Here is a 22,288-nt window from a genome sequence, read left to right as displayed (position 1 = left end):
TAGTATATTCTGTATGTCACTTTTGTTTGGTTGCAAAATAGTTTTTCTTGCAAGAGGAAAACTCATTCAAAGGCAGCAGGAGATAATTAAATGGAGCAAGGATTTAGTTCTATATGAGATGCAAAGTTTCTTATCCATTGCTTGAAGCACAAACAAAGCACTAAAAAAATGCATGACAGCAACTCTAGGAAGTCTTGGGCCCGTGCAACACTGCTAACCTCACCTGTGTGGGTGGTCGCAGAACCTCTTGCTTAGCGCATATGTCAACAGTTCAAACAGTCTGCATGAGATGAGACTCTGAGACACAGCTCAGGCTTCGTTGAGAGATTGTGTTGTTTAAGTTTAGTATAATCAAACCCAAGGTCCACTATAACTATGTATTATACAGTCAATAAATAACAGAAGAGTGAAGGGCAGTAGTTTGTTTGCGCATGTCCTTGCTTGCACTCTCTCTCTCTTTCTCTCTAAATTAACGAAGAACTAAATTTATAATTTAATAAAACTTTATCAAACTCGGTGTAGAAAATTAGGGCTGGCAGCAGCAGCAGCACTGCAGTAGTAACACTGGTGGTACGAACGCATACGGGCATGTTAAGGGAGTTCAGTGAGGAAGCCATCAAGCACAACTGAGGCGAATGGCGCAGCCCGAGGTTGACTTCCCTTCAGTGGCAGAAAAAATAATATGGCGCTGCATTTAATTACAAAATCACCTCTCCTGCAAATGAACACATTAATTCAAGTCACATTACCTCATTCTCTGACATCATCCCAGGGACCGTCTGAGGACCAGTTCCTAGTGAAATCACCAGCACCTCCTCTGGCTCCATCTCCTGTAAAGACTCTTGGGAGCTGGCCTCTGCCTCCCCCTCCTGGGCTATGTTGGTACGGCTGCGGCTACGAGCAGCTGTTGGTTTGGTGGGATGGAGGGAATTAGTAAGGAAACGCTGTCATTTTCTGATTGTTACATAAAAAAACAACATGTGTCACTGTGCTTTGATCTGGTTTGGATTTAGTTCACATTTAGAAAGTAATTTTGTTTCAGGAAACAACCAAACAGTATTACAGCTTTAGCCCAAAACATGAACCACACCCAATACTCTCATGTGGCATGTCACACCAACTGTTTTTCATAATTATTCAGAATTTAAGAGGCTTATAAATGTTCAACTGTGAAATGAGCTACAAGTCACAATGGCTCGATTTCAACAAAATAGCAACAAAAAAAAGAATGATTCCCTATTTCATCATCATTGGTGTGACAATAAAGATGAGTCAACCTCTTGTTTCTAGATGTTAGGTAGCAGTTACTTAACAATAATGAAGGTTGGGTTTTCTTCAAATATAAAAGTTTTTCAAAAAGTTCACTTCTTACTCAGAAGCAGATACACACACAAAAACTCATGGTCATCTTGTTCACGATGTCTGTAGAAAACAAAAGATGCTAAAGCTGCAATATCATTTAGACCGAATCATTTTAGCAACACTACAGTAAACACTGTATAAATAAATAACAACATGTAACTAGATTTAGGTTCACTAATGAATTCTGCATGACTTACATTGAAACATGTTACTCTGTGCATGTGACTTGCTGCATCTGTTTGTGCAGGTCTGACAACACTGAAGTACTTCAGCAGTCAGTGACTCTTTAGCTCCATCCACTGGATGTATTTTAAAAATTAAAATAGAACAACTAAGTAGAGTTACTGTTACTCACTTTTACAATAATTTCAAGAGAGATACTGGAAATAATTAAATTTCACACATGCAGCCCTACTGAGTTAAGTGGATTTCATGAAAAATGTATCTTTCAAAGTATAAATGCATGAGCTAATCAACAGTTGGAGCATGTAAAGGATGCTGGTTTAAAAGAATTAAAACTGCTAAACGTTGAGCATTTTTAAGAGATCTGAAGCTGTACCTAAACATAAAGACATAATAGGAACAAAATCCTTGATATTGTCAAAAGAATTGGAGACATTCTGATATCATCTTTCCTTCCCCATACTGATACCCAAACTTTGTTTATCAGCTTATACTGAGTACTGATGCAATGCATTTAAAAGTAAAAATTGTATATGGTATTTTAACAGCTGTATGCTAGTAACCTTTTAAGAAAGTGATGAAGCTGTTTTGGAGCGAAGAAGAGATGATTTCCGGGAAACTTAAAACTTTTAAGACGTGGTATCGGATCGGTACAGAGGCACATATTTGCAGACTCACCAATGCCTGAACTGGCATCTTAAACATTGTGAGAGACTTTTCTGATGCTGTATTAGTATCAAAACATCTCTAAAAATAGTATGAGAGGAGAATATGCCAAATAGGCTACTAAGACTAACTATACTAGTGTCTCCATAAGGAGGCCAGGAGGGGAGGTGGGAGGCAGATTAATTTACCCACTATACCTTGTAATGAATAGCCATATTCCGCTGAATGAGAAGGCAAAAAGGGGAAAACTTAGAAAACATAATGAGTGAAAAAAACATCTTCTCTCTAATAATGAGCCAAAGCACTGTGCAAAGCAAAGCAAGCATGGTGAGAGTACGTGGACAAGAGCACTACTAGGTAATAGTAGCGAGGCAGCGTGGTTACTGTGCAGCTGGGAGCCTGAGCTAGATGAGTGTAGACTGGGTGAAACAGCTGATACATGGGTAAAGCTCTCTCTAGCTCTAACACGACTGACCGACTACCCACCAAAAGGGGCTACTAATGGAATGTGGGCAGACAGAGTGGTGCTTGTGGGGTCCCAGGATGTTATGGCAGCTAAGTGTTGTCCTGGTCATTCGTTGGCAGCACAGGAGGAAAGGAGAAGGACAAGGTAGGGAGTTGGAGAAAGAATACAGAGTACATTTCATAAGAGTGTTAAATCAAGATCTGTGTATATAAATGTCACATTTCAGAGAAGCAAGCACAAGTGGTTGGTTTCTAATTAAGGGGATGTTGCTGCAGCATCATTTGTCTTGAAATGCTAATGAAGGTAGTCTATGCATCTTTTCCATCCATTCCAATTAAAATTAGCTCATTTATATTTGGTAATTTAATTGGTTGTCATTTCTGTAATTGAGCCTCAATCCAGGCCATGCTAATTATCTTCATAACAAGCTGAGAAGGCACTCATTAGCTTCTAATAACACTCAGGACTTTGACTAGCCATCACCACTCAGCTTGTTTACTTTGCTTCTCATTAAACTAAATAGTACCCTTCCATCTATGAATTCTTGCTTCAAATTGTGAAATTTCTATGAAGCAAAATATCCTTCAGATCCTCATACTGGGAAATGAAAAGAGGTTGCATCATATAGACCGATCAACACATCAGCCATCTATTCTGAAAACCAGAATGGCAGAAAGGCAGAGGCTTAGAGGCGCAGTGCAGGTAGGTACCTATGGGGAGCCTGTTCTTCTTGTTGGCAGGAGTGGTAGCCGGGGAGAGCTGGGGGGTGTTGGAGGGTGTGAGCTCCAGACTGTTGCTCTTCACAGTTCGAGACTGTGGCACGTTGGCCAGCAGGTTCTCCAGGGCCATGTGCTCCTCCTCCCGGAGTTGGTCCCCTGCGGTCACATTGCGCACAAAGTCCACCTATGCAACAAAGGAAGGATGTTACTCCTAAGATCATGACAGTAAATCGGTCTTTGGACAACACTGTGTTCTTTATTAATGTAAGCTATTGTCTGGTACAAAATGTAATGATGGTGCTACTCATAACTATGTGAATGGTGTAAAGTAAAGCTCTCAATAATGATAACATATGTCAAACAGAAAGATAACAATTGGTCATAAGATGAGGATGAACACTGACTGGAAGACGTGTGCTAAACAAGATATTTGCTCTTCTGATCTTTACCACAAGAACATTTAACACAGCTTCTATTGTTTGGCATTTTTGTTATTTTGTCCACCCACTATGCACAGAGTGTGAATTTAAGAAGCTCTTATCAATTGGTTTAAATAAATGTTTGCAGAAAAATCTTATCATATGACCTGGTTTGTTGGAGAGCCTATGATGCAATGTCACTAATGTCACTTATATTTGGATATCAGTAGCAAAAGAGCTTACCATTGCTAACAGCTGATGATGTGTAATATAGACCACAGTCCTGCTGAGTCCTTCTAGAAGGTTCATCGAGGACATGGGTGGGGTCTCGACTGCTCTTCCTCCAATTACCACATCCAGAAAGGCAGCAACACAACTCTGGTGACAGAGAGCCAGAAAGGTGACTTAGCATAAGGAGACATTTCAGGAAATTAAGCCAGAATTAAAAGAAAATGTACACTAGTTCCACATACCTTATCAAATTTAGACAAACTGCTTTTCCGCCTTGGATCTGCATCATCATCAGCCATTGCCAACTGCTGCAAAAGCTGTCCCACCTGTGTCACAAAAAAGATAATGCAGTATCAGTCTTCAGGAGAAAGACTAACACATGTTTAAGTGTGAAGAAGAGTAAACTCACCTGCATTAGATTAAAGCGTGCAACTTCATTGATGGGGGCATCAGAGATTATACCATACTGCTCAGGGTTGACTATAGCTGGACAGATGAAGCAGGTCAGCAGCAGGTCTGTACACATGGTGCGCACTTCACCTACTTCAAGGCGCTCCACACATGACAACGTCTTGTACATCTGGGACACAATCCATCGCAGGCTGTGGGGGAAGCAGTAGGTGTTTTGCTTCAAGTAACCAATAAATTTGTTGACCAGAGCCACCAGCTTGGCTTCGTTGGCCTCCACAGCTGCCTGCACCCTTTGTTTGTAGCCCTCAGAGCCCTTCTCTCCAAAGCGCTCCTGCTGAGCCGGAGTGAGGCGCTCCGTAACCTTGCCTGGGTCCGTCTCCAGGTGGTCTTCATCTTCCACCAGCAGCTGCATAATGGGTTCGTGGAGGGTGGCAGTGAGGAAGAGCTTGGCTGAATACAGGCCCTCTGAGAAGAGCTTGAAAAGGATGCTGAAGGCACAGGTTCCCCGTCGCAGGAGACGACGAGGGTTGTCACTCTCCTTCAGCTCAAACTCTACCAGGTATCGCAACACCTAGGAGTTGGCAGGAAAATAAAAAACATGTGTAACAGTTAAAAACATTTAATCTTGCTGAGAAGTTATAAAACTGCTTTTCTACTATGTGACACTAGAGGGCCCCATACCTGTAGCAAATAGCTCTCGTCCTCCTGCATGATACAGTTGCCATAAAGTGAGGTGAAGACTGTATGGATGACTCCAGGGCTGTGCTCCTGGTTCAGCCTCTCTCCTGCCACCAGGCAGGATGCTACCAGTCGGGGGTTCTCCCTCAACCGGGCCAAAAACTCGCCATAGATTGTCTCCTGAAAGCCTAGTGTCTTGTAACCATCAACAAACTGTGTGTCCTCCAGCATTTTGGCATGTTGGCAGCATTCGGCAGGAGAGGCCTCCGCACTATAGACAAAAGTTGTTTCATTACTAAAATGCATAATGTGAAATGAATGAATGAAATGTCAATTTTACCAACCACATCTATTTTCTAATTCACAATTCTGTCTCAAATTGACATATATCCACCTTAACACAAGTACATCACTTTACTTTCCCTTTTAGGACAACTAATCTAAACTGAACTATCTGTGAACAAATTGTAATTTTCTACAGATTAAACCAACAAAATACAAGTTCTATTTGCTAAACTAGATTAAGCACATCCTGGCTGTATTATTCCTTTTTCAATTCCTTGTTAAGGCCAGAGTGAATCATGATGTTAACTCTGACCTGGTGAGAATGAGACGATCGAGGTTGATCCTCTGCTGCTTGGCGATCCATGCGGCCCTGTACAGCCTCTCAGCTGTCTTCAGCACATCGCTGTTGAGCCTCTGGATTAGCTGCTTTTCCGACCCCACATACAGCCGCTCCTGCTTCAGGTGGTGGGCCAGAGTGTGGATGTCTGGCTTCACCATCTTCAGCAGCTCAGACAGGCAGAGAGGTAAGTGACTGGAGCACAAAGGAGACAAAGATGGAACAGAAACGGGTAAATGAGGTGAATATGTGGAACACAACCGTAACAAAAAGCTCAAATTACCTTTTTTTTTTTAAATGTCAACAGTTTCAATAGCAGGTTAAAGTTTCTTAAGATACCTATTTTAAGAGGAACTCCACCAGTTTCACATATAAAAGTCATTATACTTGTCAGTGACACTATTCCATATCTGAACACAGTTATAGTAGTTATTATATTCCACTGTAGCTCTGGGGAAGCTTTGTCCAGTCAGACAAAATTATCCTCATTACATTATCAGGTGTTCATAAAGTCAAAACAGAACATGGAGTATAAAATAGGTGTGTATTTTTTCAAATCAGATAAATATATTACCACAAAATGAGCTATTTACAGACATCAGTACCGTTGTTCATGATTGTCGATATGTGCTGATAACATTTATATTTCTGCATTTGTATTTACATTTTGCACAACATATGTTTATTTTCCGAATTAAAGTTCTGTATATACAGTTTTTAAAGTGTTTTCTTTAAAAAAAATTAAATTTACAATAAAATTGAGATTCAAGATTAAAATGTAAAATATCAAGCCTCAATACATTTTTGTGTCAAACTGATTTGATAACATCTTAGGAATCACTGCCAATTCTTTATAGCGTTTTTTTTCTCCCAAATATTGACATTAGCTCCCAGAAATCAGAGTCAGGCTCTAGGAAACATAGAATCCTGTGTTTCTGGAGACTGACTCAAACAAGGAACAAAAAGTCAAAATATCTCGTGCTTCAAATATGACCTTTTGATTAAACGTGTCCTGTAAATCCAGGCATTTTATAAACGTGGAATACCCATTTAAGCTCAAATGAAATAAACTGCAATGATTTTTTTTAGCAGGCACCACTAATCGAGTACAAAGTGCATTTTCAAAGAATCAGTTATATAACTCTCTGCCAGGAAACTTGTACCAATGCTGGGGGACCATCAAGCAAGTGCAGTTGTCTGTTACCACACAAACTTTTCAATTAACCCAAAAAACTACCATTCTAAACCAACGTTTGACTTGACATGACAATACAGTAAACTTCTCTAACCATATCTAATCCCATGACACCACAGTATCTGTATTCATTCACAGAACATTTTAAATAATATTCTTTCAAAAGGAAAAGCAGAAAATGCTCGCATTTTCTGTAAAACTCTGGCTGAGCACCAGCTCACACATGATACATCGTTCAAGGGAAGTGATCATTTGCATTCAGCGTGTTGCACACACTGGCCTGACAACAACAGCAAAAGCATGCTTCACAAGATGCTACACAGTGGAATGTGCAAATTACTATTCCTCTTCCAGACACAAGCAGCCAAGGCATACAATCCAAGTTGGGTGCATGAAATTTGGATGATTTCTCTGTGAAAGTTGTATACAAACGCCTCTTTGTAACTGGCCACTAACATAGCAAACACACATTTATCTGTGGAGACGGGGCTGTGGGAAGAGAATGAGACGAGACTGGAGAAAAGTGCCTCAGAATAGAAATGACGGCAAGGCAGTGTCATTGTTCACAAGGTAACAGACAACCACAGCTTCAGAGGTGATTTGCCTCACAAATCAAATTGGTCATGCAGATTCAAGCATACATTGATGGTTCTACAATAAAGTCCCTCGATAAACAGAGAATAAACAGGGATTTAGTGACGGATTCTTCTTGTAAAATCAAAACAAAAAAGAGCCTTTTCAGTCAAATATCAATCTTAAACAGATATTCTGTGGTTTGGGGAGAAACGTGGATATTCTTTTTTTTTGGCATAATGCAATACAGCTCCTCATCACATGAGGAATATGACTCTCCTGCTGCAATCACTCGATGAAAAAAAACAGCTATCATCAACATTTTCTAAAAAGTTTAAAATGTGAGTAGCTTTTTATCATTTCACATAATTATAAAAAATGTTGTGACTTGTTATGGCACTTCTGACTTGCTTTCATTATTTTTTGTTTATCCAGACATAAATGTATAAATGCTTAATAGAAGTAAGAGAGGCAAAACAAATACTAGCTACAGCACAGTCTGGGAATTTGTAACTTATGATCACATGACATGACTGGTGATGATTTAAGTTTGAACAAATGCAAGTGATCCTTATCGTTATCTAACAATCGGTTGATTATTTTCTGCATTAATCAACTGACTGTTAAAGAGAAAAAAGTCCATCAATTAATGTCCCAAGGTAGGTGAAGTCTTCACATTGCTTTCTACTATGACTACAGGAGGCTGAGAACAGCAACAAATATTTACATGTAAGAGGTTGAGAATGGGCAAGTCTGACATTTTCAAAAACTGAAACAATCACTTAACAGTTGTATAAAAAACAATTTCAATTTCAGCTCAATATAGCGATTGTTACAACCAAGCAAACCCTGTGAAATCCTTCTTCTAGTACTGTGAATCTTTCATTTATAGAAAGATGTTGATCTCTATTTTGGACAGATCTGAATAGATCATTTAAAAAGTCAAACAAGAAAGGTTTATTTGTTTGTATTTTACATCTGAATGAACTGGCAGGTAACAGGCTCACAAGTACTCACAGGATTCACTTCCACGTATGCACTCATAAGCACATTCCTCACATACTCGGAAAGGAAGTGAAAGCTACTATGCCATTAAGTGGGCGACAGAGAGGTTAACTGCTATTGACTCCAGTGCCCATTCAGTACAAGCTGCAAATAGAAGCTACCTGGCGAGTCAGTCATGGAGAGCACTGAGGAACTCTAAAGCAGAAGCAAAACCAAACAGCCTGTGGGAGGTCTTCAGACTTGTGATTCTTGCTCCTGAGTGAAGGTTGTGGCTTTAATGTGTTCTATGTGCGTAGACAATGACAAACACTTGATAAACAACAATTTTACAAATTAGTGGTAGGTTAAATATGTGTTATACCTCCTCACTAAGCTTGTACAATGCATCAACATTATGAGGATACACTGGACTTTTGTTATATTGCTATTAATGAAAATTATATTGTGATAATTATTGACATATATGTTTCCAACAAAGCATTCAACTTAGAACTATTAATATAACAATAAGGCAGCATAAGAGACAGGTGGCAAATATTTCATGAAAAAGTTTATGGGTTGAAAATTATTTTTTGTTGTGAACGACAAAACAACTCTACTTTATAAAGGAAATGTATGCAAATGTTGCAGCACCACAGTTAAGGTGTTTAGAACAAAGCCCACTCCTCCCACTACAAAATCACCCACTCTCTCTCACATCATGCTTTTTATAGATATTCAAAAGGATTTCACTTTCTACAGAAGGTATTCATGGTTCTGAGCCAACATCCTCTTCACGCTTCCCTTCTAGATAATTTCTTACACTGCTCAGCAATATGCTGTGCTCCACACACGTGAGGTTTACAGGTGACACTTTCTACTCAACCTTGAGAAATAACCACAATGTCTTCGTAAGACCAGTTATCTGAAAAAGTTAAAGCCAGCATTAAATTCTGGTTGGATGTTTTGAATTGACAGTCAGTTAAAGTAGATAGGGCAGAGTCAAGCACTTCTCTTTCACTTTCCCCATCCAGATCTGTCCTGACGTGACACAAGCGCACCTATCAAGCTTTCAGGCCACTATTGCCTCACAGGAATGTTTAACCTGTGTTCACTCTCTGTGACGCTAGAAGCTGTAGTGGTGGCAAAATGAAAAATAAACACAAAATACACATATGCTGTGTCCCAATGCAGGTGCTTCTTCCTCAATCCATGTTTCTAAACCTACTAACAGTCAACCTGAATATATAGTTAATCGCTGGGTGTTATGTTAAACACTTTGATAAACAGTATTTAGCAGTGACATGGAACACAGTTTACAAATTGTCCATCATGTGTTGAAGTTAAATGTTACAGCTTGTACTTTACACCCAGGTATCAAAACATTTAACCCAGTTTCAGTTACTGACACTTTATCAGTTGTCTTGAGGGCAACTTCCTGGTGGTGAATTTAACCTGCTTTCAGATAAGGGGCTGTATGTGAGAACGCTAATATTCGAGTCACTTGCTCTGGATATTTTCTGGCATCCTCCATGTAGAATGTCAAAAGTCTGAGTGGGCTCATACAAGAACACAGAAGGTAAATGTCGAAAAAAAAGTGAGCAAGTGAGTGTGTTGACATAACAGAAGAAAAACTTTTGCATTCAGCACACTTAACTCAGGTACCACCCTCACCTAAATGTTCCAGAAATGTTCCTGTTGTTGTTGTTAACAAGTATGACTGACAATCTCCTTCTACATTCTCCATATGTGCAAAACAAAGGAAAAAAAATGTCCAGAAAATTGGGTCTGGACATTTTTCAGAACTCATGTCTTAAAACTGCTTTAGAGATATCTATAACTGTTCAGGTAGACCCAATCATCTGAGAACACGGAAGGAAATAAAGAAGCAATGACTTTATCACATTTACACTGAGCATCAGGTGAAGGAAAGAACAGAGTAGATCAAAGTAGAGCATGAATATAAAATGTTTGCGTTTTCAGCTGCGTCAGTCTCTTGTCTGTTATCTGCAAATGTTTCATTACCTTGCATCCTGACAAGGAAACTGCCGGGAAATATTGTAAATCTAACAACAAAGCAAAGACGTGGGTGACATCAAACCTGAGCTTAAAAATCATTCCACTCAAACCAGGAAATAAACCTGATTTTCCAGCAACACAGTCAAGTCTTTTTCACTCAGACTGAATCTCATGATTAACATTAATCATAAAAAAATCAGGTGACAGAACCAGAGTACTGACTAATACAACGCAGATTACTTGAATATAATGTGTCAGCATTTGTCTACACAGCGGGGGAGAAAATATTACTGACGAGAGACTAAACTGAGATGTAATGACTTGCTTTGTAATCAAGCCTCTTTATCATTGTTTAGCATTTAGATGTTGTGTTAAGATACTCTGTGGGTGTTTGCCTAATCTGTTTAGCCAAACACAACCAATATTTATGGTGACATCAAGTAGAGAAAAGCAGCAAAGCCTCACATTTGACTTATTTTTGCCAGATTACTTCAGAAATATTGGACAAAATGAGAATATTATTCATCTATGCTAAAAACAGTTGTCAGTAACAACCAGTGTTTGGACATCCATGCCATTTAAACGGTATGTTATTATATCTCAGGGCTTACAGCCACTAGATGTGAATGCTTGTGTTGTTAGGGAACACTTGAGACATTCCTTTCAGCGGCTCGCTGGGTGGGGTGGGGGTACTTTCGCCACAAAAGCTGAGTTTAATGTGCTGCTAATGTGCACCACCAAGGACTTGATGGTGGAGTATCCGGACAGGATGAAAGCCAAGAAATGAGAGAGGTTAAGTGAATGCGTGTTGTGGTTTGGTCGTTACATCGAGGGGGCTCGGACGCACTGATGGTCATATCTAATACCCCGTGTGACTGTCGTTGGGTCAGCTAAAGGCTAAGATGGAAACTGACACTAGACACCCAGCCGTCGTAATGGCATCAGCGAATAAGTGTTTGCACTGTGTTGGCACTGATTCGAGCGCTCCACAACACACTGGTGAGCTAAACTAAACTAGCAGTCGGCTGCTAACCCTACCCAAGTTGCACTCGGCTAACCTTTGCTAGTCGAGACGGGTAAGCTAACGACAAGCTAGTTAGCTACGTTAGCTTAGCTTTTGGCTGCAAGCTCCCGAGTGGCCGAATGCGATGGAATAAAACGCGCTAACTTGAATTGGACAACTCACCGAGCGTAATTGTCGTGTGCTGGTTGTTCGCGGGTTCTCCGAACGCAGCCGATCCGAGGATGAGTCGAGTCAGAGGGGCAGTTTGTTGGCGGCTAGCCGTCTCACACTGGGTCTGCTGCAGGAGCGAACTGTGCTGCTGTCATTCGCTGTCATCACGAGGAGACACGCGCCACACGCATGCGCGAAGGTTCGTTAAAGGTAGATTTCATCGTATTTCACGTTTTACAAAACAGGCCCGACAACCAAATCTGCCAAGAGTTCGTCCAGCTGTTCCAGACTCTGCTGGAGGGACAAGTTGTTGTGTCCTGTCTTTGGTTGTGTCTGCTGTGGTGGATGGCTGCTTCTGATGCGGTATTCTCGAAGATTGCGTGTTATTTCTGTCTTGAATGATCGGTAATATTATTTCTGTCATAATAAAAATAAAACTATTAACATACGGGGGGGGGGGGGGTGATGGTGTCGTCTGGAGTGGGTGTGCAGTTTGTGTTAAAAAATTCATATTTTACTGGATAATATCTGTCAATCTGCCTTATTATCACTTACAAAACTAGAAGAGGACTAAAGGCCCAACAGTCACCTTGTGAAACCACATTTAAATTCACCAAATCCAGATTTTTGTAAGTTTTCCATCCAGTAGTTTTTGTGTAAACCTGACGGACAAACAAATGCTGAAGATAGCAGGTAATCAATGATTTCTCTTTTGTTTGCAAAATACAGCTGATTTTATTTCACAATAAAGACACACTGAAACTATTTGAGCTACCCCTACAGCCTTTGAATGCAACAGTCTGACAAAATTATACTCTAATACAATGATGTGTAATATGATAATGAGAATACATTCACAGGGGATGGAAAGACACAAGCTTAATCATAATTGTTGGACTAGAGCAAACGTTTAGACTGAGGTGCACTGTCTTAGTATCTGGATCTACAGTCATTCACAAACAACACTGCAGTTGAAATACTTTTACCTGAACTTCATCCCCTGACAGTGCACTTAATACTTATTATGATGGAATAACAAGTCAAACAAAGAGTTTCAATGTTATATTTTGAAAGGCAAGTTGACTATACAGTAGAATGCAGATTAAAGATCTATAATGTAATGTAATATATTTTTATGCTGTAGATAATTTTTGCATTATTCCACTAGGTGGTGGTCTAATAACATGGAAGAATGAGGCAACACTAAACACAACACAAGATTCGCAACGTGAAACTTATGAGGGAATCTCAACATTTGAATGTCTCACAGAAAACAATGAGATTTGGAGGAGAGGTTATTATTCAAGCTTTTATTAAGCAGGAACTAATATTTTGACAGACAGCATACCTTCATCAGAGCAGGTTTACCAATGCAAACGTACAGTCGCTGGTTAAAATGTCAGTTGCCACATATTATTAAGAACATGAACAATAATAGTGTGTTCTAAACCTAATCCCCCATCCTAATCTTAAACCTGTACTTACTGTAAAATGTAATGATTGTAAATAGGTATTATATGCACTATGCAAACAAAATGTTTTCTTATCGATTTCATGCACTTTTGTGCTAACACTGACAGTCATTATATCAAAATAAAGAGAGGAGAATTGAAATAATGGAACACCAACAAACAGTGAATGATTTCTGAATTCATGAGGGACGGGGCAGTTCTACATTGAACATGCCAGTCCTTCATGTGTGTCAATAAACAGAAAGAGAACTAATCATCCCAGCAAAGAGCAAAAACAATTTATAACTGATGTCAATGTGCAAGTCTATCTATCGATTGGAAGATTAGTTCAACCTCCTGTTCAAAAACTGGATAGGGATTACTCTGGTGGAGAAATGCAAAGCCACAAGGTCACTCATTAAATTCCATTTATTATATATTTATATATAGGTTATAAACATCACAAAATAGAAACTTGTGGAAGGTCTTGCACAAAGATATATGTATATAACCGAGTAAAAGAGCAACCTTAGATTAGTCAACAATGGCAAAGGAAGCAAGCATATCATCTGGGTTCAGTGGTGCAGCTATGTTAGGAACATTCTGGTTTCATAATTTATGTTTTAGTGCAAACAAAGTCTTTGCAGCTCTTGGCTCCAAGGAATTACTCAATATTAATAATAAAATAGGGTTTACTATATAGATGTTAAGGTTGCTCTTTTATTGCATATTGTTCAAGAACATACTGCGGTATTAGTTACAATAAGGTCTCAAGGTAATGATGTTCAAATGATCTAATATTCAATATATATTATATTCTTACATCTCATAGCATCAAATTGTATCTCATTAACATTAAACAATTAACTATTAGCAATATAAATATTAAAATACTTGATATAAATAACATGCTTTGAGCAAAATAATTCTTCTTTTACAATGTAATTCAAACAACCTAAGTCAAGAGCTGTCAAGCCTTAGAAATAGCTAAACCTATACATTGCTTTGTGTCAAATGCTTTTTTTTTTTTCGTCTGAAGGCCACTTTCAAACAAAGCAATTTATACAAGGATGACATCAAGTCTTACAACAAGATGAAGTAAGGTCCAACAAAAAATCTAAATGAGATAGAAATAACTGTTTGATTGTACGTCTTTGTCAAACTATCAAATAATAACTAATATAGCAATAATAACAAATACCCACATTACTACAGTATACTTAGGAAACAATATTTAAGTACTAATAAAAAAGTTGTAATATTACAACTAACAAGGTATAATATGCATTTCGGCTATGACATTAGTCAAACAAAATCAAAAGTGGGTGACAGTTACAACATGAGACCTGGCTGTGCCCACTATAATGTGGAGGCAATGAGATGTGTACTTCATAAATATTATGTGCTTCATACATAGTCTGCAGAAACTGGACAGATCAAACATATTCACACCTTAAACACCTGGATAACTGTTTTGTGCCTAATCTACATGCAGGCTATTAACTCTTCTGAGTGCAACAGGATCAAAACAAGCCAAAAACAATATAGGGCAACTTTTAAAAGTGTGAATGTACACTGTAGTATATATGTGTGTGTCTGTGAGAATGTCCGTGTGTGGCAATAGAGAGAAAAGAGAGAGCGAGAGAGAGAGGGGGGGAGATTGCTCACATATACACACATATTTCTGTATCAGTGTTCCATTTTCTTAATCACACCGTGTATTTACAGTATGTACATAAAATGTACTGACATCATTACCATTACTATTCAGTGATATATTATATAATATCATCCAAGAGATGAGGGGTACCCAACCAGTCCAGTGTTCTTGGCTCAGATGCAGCCATGATCATGCACATAAACTGTTTCCCTGTTCTCCTGTCTATTGGGTAAATCGTGGTAGGAGTGAACCGTTTGTTACTCTCCACAAACTCACACAGCTGATTGTAGATCTTGGGATGCTCGTGGCGAAGGAAGACTCCCCTGGTCCTGAGCTCACGCTGGATGTTGACAAAGCAAACCTCTCTGGCTTTTCTACCTTCCTCCCCCTCCTTGTCAATATCTGGTGTGCCTGGAGGTGGAGTGAGGATGAGTGTTTCCATTTCACTGTCCTTCTTAAGTACCTTTTTGTCAGGACTTGAGGAGGCCAAGGACACCTTTGCATATTTTCGAACTGTTGGTGCTTGGACTCTTGGTGAAGGTCTATTAGGCACTAGTTCACCAACAGCTATCGATACATTCAGGAGGAAACATTCATTGGGGTCATACTCATTCCCTGCCAGCTGCAGTTCCTTGCAGTATTCACCTAGGTTGTCCTTGAATCCATCCAACTCTCTGAGAGATAAATATGTGGGAGACATGAGGAGGCTCTCCAGCCCAACTTGCAGGAAGTTGTCAGCTGTCTCTGGATTAGCAAAACCCAAAAAGAGAACACCTCTCCCTCTGGAGAGGTAGCCAGCTTTAGCAACGCGAGAGAAGGCCTTGTGGATCTCTGAGCTCTCTCTGCAGAACTTAAGAGTGTGTCGACACACACTGCTTACACGGCCATAAAGGCAGGTTTCTTTGTGGGTCTCCCAGTTGTCCCTGCGGCAGTTTCGTGAGCAATAAAAGGTGTAGCAACTGTGACATGATTTGTAGTACAAGCAAGCATTGAACATACTCTCAATACGGTTGCATTTCTTGTTAGCACACACCATAGTGTCGTCTTCATCTGTGCTGTGGTCTGGAGAACATTCTTCTGCACTCCTTTGTAAAGCATCACACCCACTATCGGGGTCTTTGATTGTGTCAGGGCTGGATTTAGAGGACAGCTGTGTGTTCAGACAGCCCAAGTTTTCAAGTCCAGAAGATTCTCTGTCTTTGTCATCATCTTCAGTAATGAGTTGTTTTAGCTGGTCCAAAAGGTCTTCACTTGATTTTCTGCAAGTTGGTGGTTTGTAATCAACAACCAAATCTGCCAAGAGTTCGTCCAGTTGTTCTAGACTCTGCTGGAGCGAGAAGTTGTTGTGTTTCCTGTCTTTGGTTGTGTCTGCTGTGGTGGATGGCTGCTTCTGATGCAGTATTCTCGAAGATGGTGTCTTTTCAACATCCGGCATATCCCAACGGACAGAGTGCACATCACGTCGCTTGCTATTGGCTGCACAGATGTCATTGTCTGTTATGGTAATCTCAGGTGTTACAAACCAGTTCCCACTCTTGATATTCCTCCACGGACTGCTTGACCCCTTCTCTAACGAGTTTTCTGATAGTGACAGTGCAGCATAACGCCTTGGCGAACTGGAGAGGTTAAGTATAACAGGTTGAGATGTAACATCAGCGGGTGCTCCATGCTTTGCTTGGTAAAAGAGGTTCTCATAGCTTCGTCCACGAGGTACTGACTGCTCTCTGTCATGCCGTGGATAAAGAATATTGTCCCAAGACTTGGAATGGTTTTTGACCTCTGCTCCTAGTCTACTTGTGTCTACACAGCTGCTAGTCAACCACGGGGGTATACTAGGGTCTTGTCTTACACTTGGTGGTGTGTGCAGAGAAGACCGGTTAGAATAACCAGATATACTTGAGCGATACCAATCATCTGAAAAAGCCTGGGACATTCGTGGGCGTTGACGACCCTCCGTATGATATGGCCTTGGGGGAAAGTACTGCTCCTCAGGAGAGCTGAACTGTTTGGGATAAAACAACCTTGAGTTACTCATATGGTATGGATTGAACCGGCTGTCCTCTCCATAGTAAGATCTTGACAATGGAGTTTGAGAAAAGTAGGACCCTGCCTCACTCGTGGAGTATGGCCTACTATATGCAGAGTGTGCTGGCCCTCTGTTGGACAGGTGGTCTGTGTAATATGACCTGACTGGAAGAGTATGCACCCATCTAGTCCTTGGATCATACTGACATGTCATTGTACTACCATAGCTGGTTAAACTGGAGTGATCATCCTGAAAGTGTGCTCTAGAATAGGGATGGCCTGGATACCGAACAGGGTCCTCTGTGTAGAAAAACTTGGTGGGTATGTTCGGATTTGAGTAAGCTCTTTGCTCTTGACTCAGATATGGTGCTGTTGGTGATGGCATTCTGTGCATGTCTAGATGCTGGTAGGAGATGGGAGACATGCTGGTGGTGTAGTGGTATCCTTGTCTAAAATCTCCACTATAGCATTCGCTTGGTGTTGGTGTTGGCGAGGAGACAATCTGCTGTGGTACATACAAACCTCGGCTGCTACTAGCCTGGGAATATCTCTGCCAAAGATGCTCAGTCCGTACATTAGGAACCTGCCTAGATGTGTGCTGCAGTACAGAAGCATCTGGTTTAATGTCCACACGGCACCTTACATGAGGGGTTACGGCTGGTTTATCTGGTTTGTCCTCCTCAAAACAGTCTGACACATAGAGGGGAGAGTGGGGCTGAAGTTTGATAGGATGCACCTCATTCAAAAAAGCCCTGTTTGAGGTGTAGGCTTCTCTTGGTGTTTCAGAAGTCCTCAAGGTATCTGATGCAGCCTGAGGTGCATCCCTGCCCTTCCTGGCTCCTGGAGGAGACACTGAAATGGGCACAGGAGTGAGGGTTGCCTTAACCCTTGGTGCACTTTTAGATCTTGTTCTCTTTTTAGAGTCTGACCATGTAAGATGGCTGTTTTTCTCGTGGCTGGAGTGCTGCTGGAACTGCCTGTTATTAAACAGATCGGGAGATGAAAAGCGAAGATGTCCCTGTTGATCAAGTCCATTCCACATGAGATCTTTGTTTAATGTCTGATGCTCAGCCCTCTTGTAAGGGTACTCCATTGAGGAAGAGAAAGACTGTGGATCATCCAGTGACTCAATGAAGTCAAAGCTACGGCAGTGTCTTTTGTTAATGATTTCTGGTTTGTCTATCATTTTCAAGTCACATTGCTGGGAAGAGTGAAGAGAAATAGAGTGGTCGGTGATGGGATTTAGACTAATGTCCCGATACAAAGTCGATGCCAGTATATCAGGGGGATGTGTCCGTGTCATCTTAAAGTAACTTCAGTAGTCTCCATTAGGTGTGATTCAAGATCAACACAGCCTGTGGAAAGAGATAAAAAAACAACTGAATGTACTGGGCTTGTATAAAAGTTGTATAAAAGACATTTCTACTTCGTCTGTGAATCAAATCATGTGCTGAAACCATTTGAGTACATTTACATTACAAGCAAATATATACAGCAATATCCTTTTTGGTCTGATTCCTGTAAAGATGACTGGGTAAAAAATTAACAAATTTGATGACTCATTTACAAACAAAGGTGGATTTTTTGCCAGTAGCCAAAACACAATATCTTACCAACTTGACAACCAGTCATTGTTTTATAATATTGGATACCAAAATGTGTGTCGTCTCCACTGCTACTTAAAAGTTGTTTTTTAATTCAAAAAATATAAAATTTAACATGGTAGAGACAATAAAAATAAATACATTTCTATTTTTGATTATACTTTATTACAACAGCACATTAATTCAAATAAGATATCTACAATTATATATTAGTGAGCTTACAATGTAAACAAAGTGGATATAAAATATTTGTTTGATTTTCATTACATGATAATTACATAGTCAAATCTTAAAAAATAGGAAGCGCAACAAAGCATTTCATCCTCTACAATTTTAATTATTTACATCTCCTCAACAACTTCTCTCGGATTCTGAAAAAATATATATCCAGACGATTTTATTAGGTACATAGAGTTTATGTATGCTATTTCAACAATGGATTTTTATGTGTCATACACATGGGCTTTCTTGTTGGCACTCGCCCACAAGCCAACCCTGAGCTACCATCTGTTCATCGCGATGAGAAAGGACTGACCAGCCATCTCTCTGTCATGTCTCCACAACACACCAGGTTCACGTCTGTTCACACATGACCAACCATGACAAACAAACCTTCCCTGTTATTCACTGCTTTGCTTGGTTTGTTAGAATTTCTTGTTCCTGGACATATTGTAGAGTACGTGTGGGTACATAATTTGGCTGCACTTAATAAAGAGAAACAAACAAGTACAGTTGCAGTAAAAGAGACTGTTTCAATAAATCTATAATAATGATTTTATATTCAGTATTTAATTGCATTTATCGTGACAACAATGCTATTACATTACTTCTACACAGTAAGAACTACTGTATTGATTTTATTGTGCGAGTGTTATAGTTTAACAAATTATTCAGTAATTAATTTGGCATGTTAAATTCAACAACTTTAAAATATTAAAGTAAATCCAAGAAGTTCAAGCATTTTAAAGCTATTTAAGCTATAGCTTCTGCAAGCCTGTGAAAACTGCTGCTTTCTCCAAAGTCTGCCATTCTTAGAAATACTGGTTGAATATATTTCATGACTGTCACTGCTGGGACGATGGTCACTCATGTGTAATTGATGTGATTATAACATAAAAATAATCTGGGATTAATTCTGTGTCATTTATTCGGAAACAGCATAAAGCATTGCAATATTAATATCTGATTATTGATGACGGTGGAAATGATGTTTAAACTACATAGGAAAAATAAGTTACTTCAATCCATCACTTCCAATCTTTCTAGGTTTAAATGAAGGATTTGAGGTGTCAGCGTGATGACAACACTTCATTCAGTATAAAGAATAGAGCCGATGAGGTGCAGGATGTGAGTAGTTCACTACCACAATCTATCTACCTCAAACAGAGAACCACTTTGAATACATTAATGGATATGAATAATAGCCATAGTGAGACAACATTGTTAAAGGAGATATTAATGGCTTTGCAATGATAGTGTAAAAAAAGCTCTACATAGCGACTATACAAGCAATTATGCATCAAATATTACAAGAGATTGATAAAATATCAGAATTAAATAGGTCAACAGTGAGGTCATCTTTACAGATGACCACAGACACACTTCTTAATAGAAAATAGAAATATTAAGAGCTTTCCTCTCTGATCACGGACCTCAAACTAAAGAAACACAACAGATTGGTTTTCTTGTTTGTTTTTAATCGAAGGTCAAGACAAGATGGTATAAGACTATAACTCAACACATTCCTCCCTCTGTTCATGGTCTGATGCTGTTTCCATGGGGGGGACTACACTTTCTAGCACAGCATGCCACATACTGTCTCCATGGCTACAGCACACAGCAAAGAAACCATGAAACACTCCTCTTAGTTGCTCACTGAGGGAAAAATCTCAGGCTGGAAAAAAATCAGTTAAATAACCAGTGTGAATGGCTGCAGCCTCTTCACTGAGCCATGCTGCTTCAATTTCCTGTGTTTATGGTTACATGCAGTTTAATGAATGTTAGGCTCATATTCACTTGGATGGTGAAATGCAAGTAAAACAACTTGGGGGTCTGTTCTCATGCAGGGATTGCCAGAGAATAGCAAATGTGATGCAGATCGCCTGAAACCTCCCCCGGGGCCAAGTCGCGGCGCACTGAGCCTCGTTGTTACCCAACACTGGCTCCGACGCACCCGGGCACCCCCCTGATATTTTGGTGCTGCGGCGCAGGACGGCCCTCCATCCTCTGTGGCTGACCCTATGCCTTTCAATGGCATCGTTTGCAGGGGAAATACAGAAGGAGGCGATGGGTTCGGCTGGGGACAGAGGCCGCCCGATGGTGAGCAGAGAGCCCGGTGGGAATGAGTTGGGCTAAGTTTGTGCATGTTAGATTGAATAAGTGAATGCGGGGCCTTACCGTGTCGTCGGATGCGGGGGCCATGGTGGTGAAGAAGCAGCGGCAGCAGCAGCCTGCTCTCCCCCGTGGGCTGCAGCCTCAGTCCTGGCGCACTTGCTGAGAGCCTCCCAGAGCCGAGCGCACGTCCTTCATGCTGCTTTTACATGTTGTCTGTGTCACCCAGCGATTCTCTCACACGCGCTTATGTCTTTGAGTATGTGTGTGTGTGTGCGTGTGTGTTTGTGATGGAGAGATAGGAGGAGGTGTGTCCGAGCCTGCGCCTGTGCGTGTGCCTCTGGAGGCGTGGTTGTGCGTGTTTTTGTGAGGAGGGGGCGCTGGAGGAGAAGGAGGAGGAGGAGGCCGGGGCTGGGTGGGTGTTCACAGCCGGAGCAGCACTGCGGTGTCTCCGTTCATCTCTGAATATATGGAGCTCTAAATGTAAGTGCCTGAGTGTTTCCGGTTGAGCTGCTGGCTGAGTGGTCATCCTGCAGTGAGAGAGAGTGGCTCGCTTATCAAAGCACATCTGATGATGACATTTATTAAAAGTCTGCAAACAGGTTGAAAAGACTGCATTCACAACCGAGCCTCTCCTAAACCTGTGGCCCCTGGTGCTCCTCCTACACCAGTGGACATGGGGATGAGAAAGTCTTGTGCCAATCTTATTATCATTTAGTTGTGGTGGAAGTAGATGTGCGGTTACCTATTTACTTCTTAATTCCATTAATGATTAATGTGCCACTTTTTCCCCATCTATGAAATATCAGAAAACTGTGAAAATGCAGGTTGTAACTCCATACTCTCAGGTGACATCTTTAAATGTTCCTTCACCAAAAAAGCAAAAGTATTCAATTTACTTTCATCATCAGCATAAATCAAAACTTCAAATTATTGCAACAAGATTGAAGCTTGAGCATTTGTGCATGTGTGTGTGTGTGTGTTTGTGTGTGTGTGTGTGTGCGCTTGGGAAATTGTGTAACGGTTGATCAAAACTATTTACAGGTTTTTCTAAAACAATCCAAAAAAAAGTTCCTTTATAATATGATGGACTGTTCAAACCCTGACCTGCATGCACATTCAGATCAATTCAATTTTATTTGTAAAGCAGCAAATCACAACAAACATTATCTCAAGCAAAGTGTTTACAGTGATTCACATCTGCTTTGAGAGCCTGTGCATATACATTGGCACAGACTGGCCCCTCAAGAAACTGCTCACATAAACCACAAGGTTTCTTAGTATACAGGCTCTCTAGCTTGCAGATCATCTATGTTGTTTGTACTTTTACAAGAAGCCCCGTGTAACACACATCTGCCCATAGTCCCACTGAGACACATCCTTCTGCATTGTCTGAATTGATGATAGGGACATCTGGCTGTGAGCCCCGGCCGGGAGCATGTGACTGCCGCAGGAAAACTGCTTACCGTAGCACTCTGACGACAGAGAGAAATCACTACAGACGAAGTGTGCTGA

The 22,288-nt window shown here is 40.4% G+C and overlaps 2 protein-coding genes across 6 annotated transcripts in view; both read right to left on the bottom strand.

Moving 5' to 3' along the window:
- Positions 1 to 11,909, bottom strand: part of gapvd1 (GTPase activating protein and VPS9 domains 1) — a 28,561-nt gene extending 16,652 nt beyond the window's left edge. For 2 of the 5 annotated variants that reach the window (XM_069524086.1, XM_069524088.1), the window contains exons 1-10: positions 11,715 to 11,880; positions 5,734 to 5,952; positions 5,139 to 5,406; positions 4,456 to 5,028; positions 4,289 to 4,372; positions 4,059 to 4,193; positions 3,388 to 3,580; positions 2,698 to 2,778; positions 2,409 to 2,432; positions 750 to 904 (exon numbers count right to left, since the gene is read on the bottom strand). In XM_069524086.1, coding sequence (XP_069380187.1) covers positions 750 to 904; positions 2,409 to 2,432; positions 2,698 to 2,778; positions 3,388 to 3,580; positions 4,059 to 4,193; positions 4,289 to 4,372; positions 4,456 to 5,028; positions 5,139 to 5,406; positions 5,734 to 5,918 — 1,698 coding nt within the window. In that variant the 5' untranslated portion in view covers positions 5,919 to 5,952; positions 11,715 to 11,880. Of the gene's footprint in view, positions 1 to 749; positions 905 to 2,408; positions 2,433 to 2,697; positions 2,779 to 3,387; positions 3,581 to 4,058; positions 4,194 to 4,288; positions 4,373 to 4,455; positions 5,029 to 5,138; positions 5,407 to 5,733; positions 5,953 to 11,714 lie in introns of all 5 variants that reach the window. The other 3 variants (XM_069524087.1, XM_020093897.2, XM_069524089.1) reach the window with 2 other exon arrangements.
- Positions 11,910 to 14,806: 2,897 nt separating this feature from the next.
- Positions 14,807 to 20,978, bottom strand: unm_hu7912 (un-named hu7912). Its single transcript, XM_020093597.2, has 2 exons — positions 20,840 to 20,978; positions 14,807 to 18,193 (listed from the first exon to the last, which is right to left on the bottom strand). Exon 2 carries the CDS (start codon positions 18,139 to 18,141, stop codon positions 14,932 to 14,934), a length of 3,210 nt encoding a protein of 1,069 aa, XP_019949156.1. The 5' UTR covers positions 18,142 to 18,193; positions 20,840 to 20,978; the 3' UTR covers positions 14,807 to 14,931.
- Between the last annotated feature and the right edge of the window lie 1,310 nt (positions 20,979 to 22,288).

This window comes from Paralichthys olivaceus, chromosome 4 (genome assembly GCF_024713975.1).
Source record: "Paralichthys olivaceus isolate ysfri-2021 chromosome 4, ASM2471397v2, whole genome shotgun sequence".
Taxonomy (NCBI): Eukaryota; Metazoa; Chordata; class Actinopteri; order Pleuronectiformes; family Paralichthyidae; genus Paralichthys; species Paralichthys olivaceus.
The sequence above is the reverse complement of the archived record's forward strand: the minus strand, read 5'-3'. Positions and strand labels throughout refer to the sequence as shown.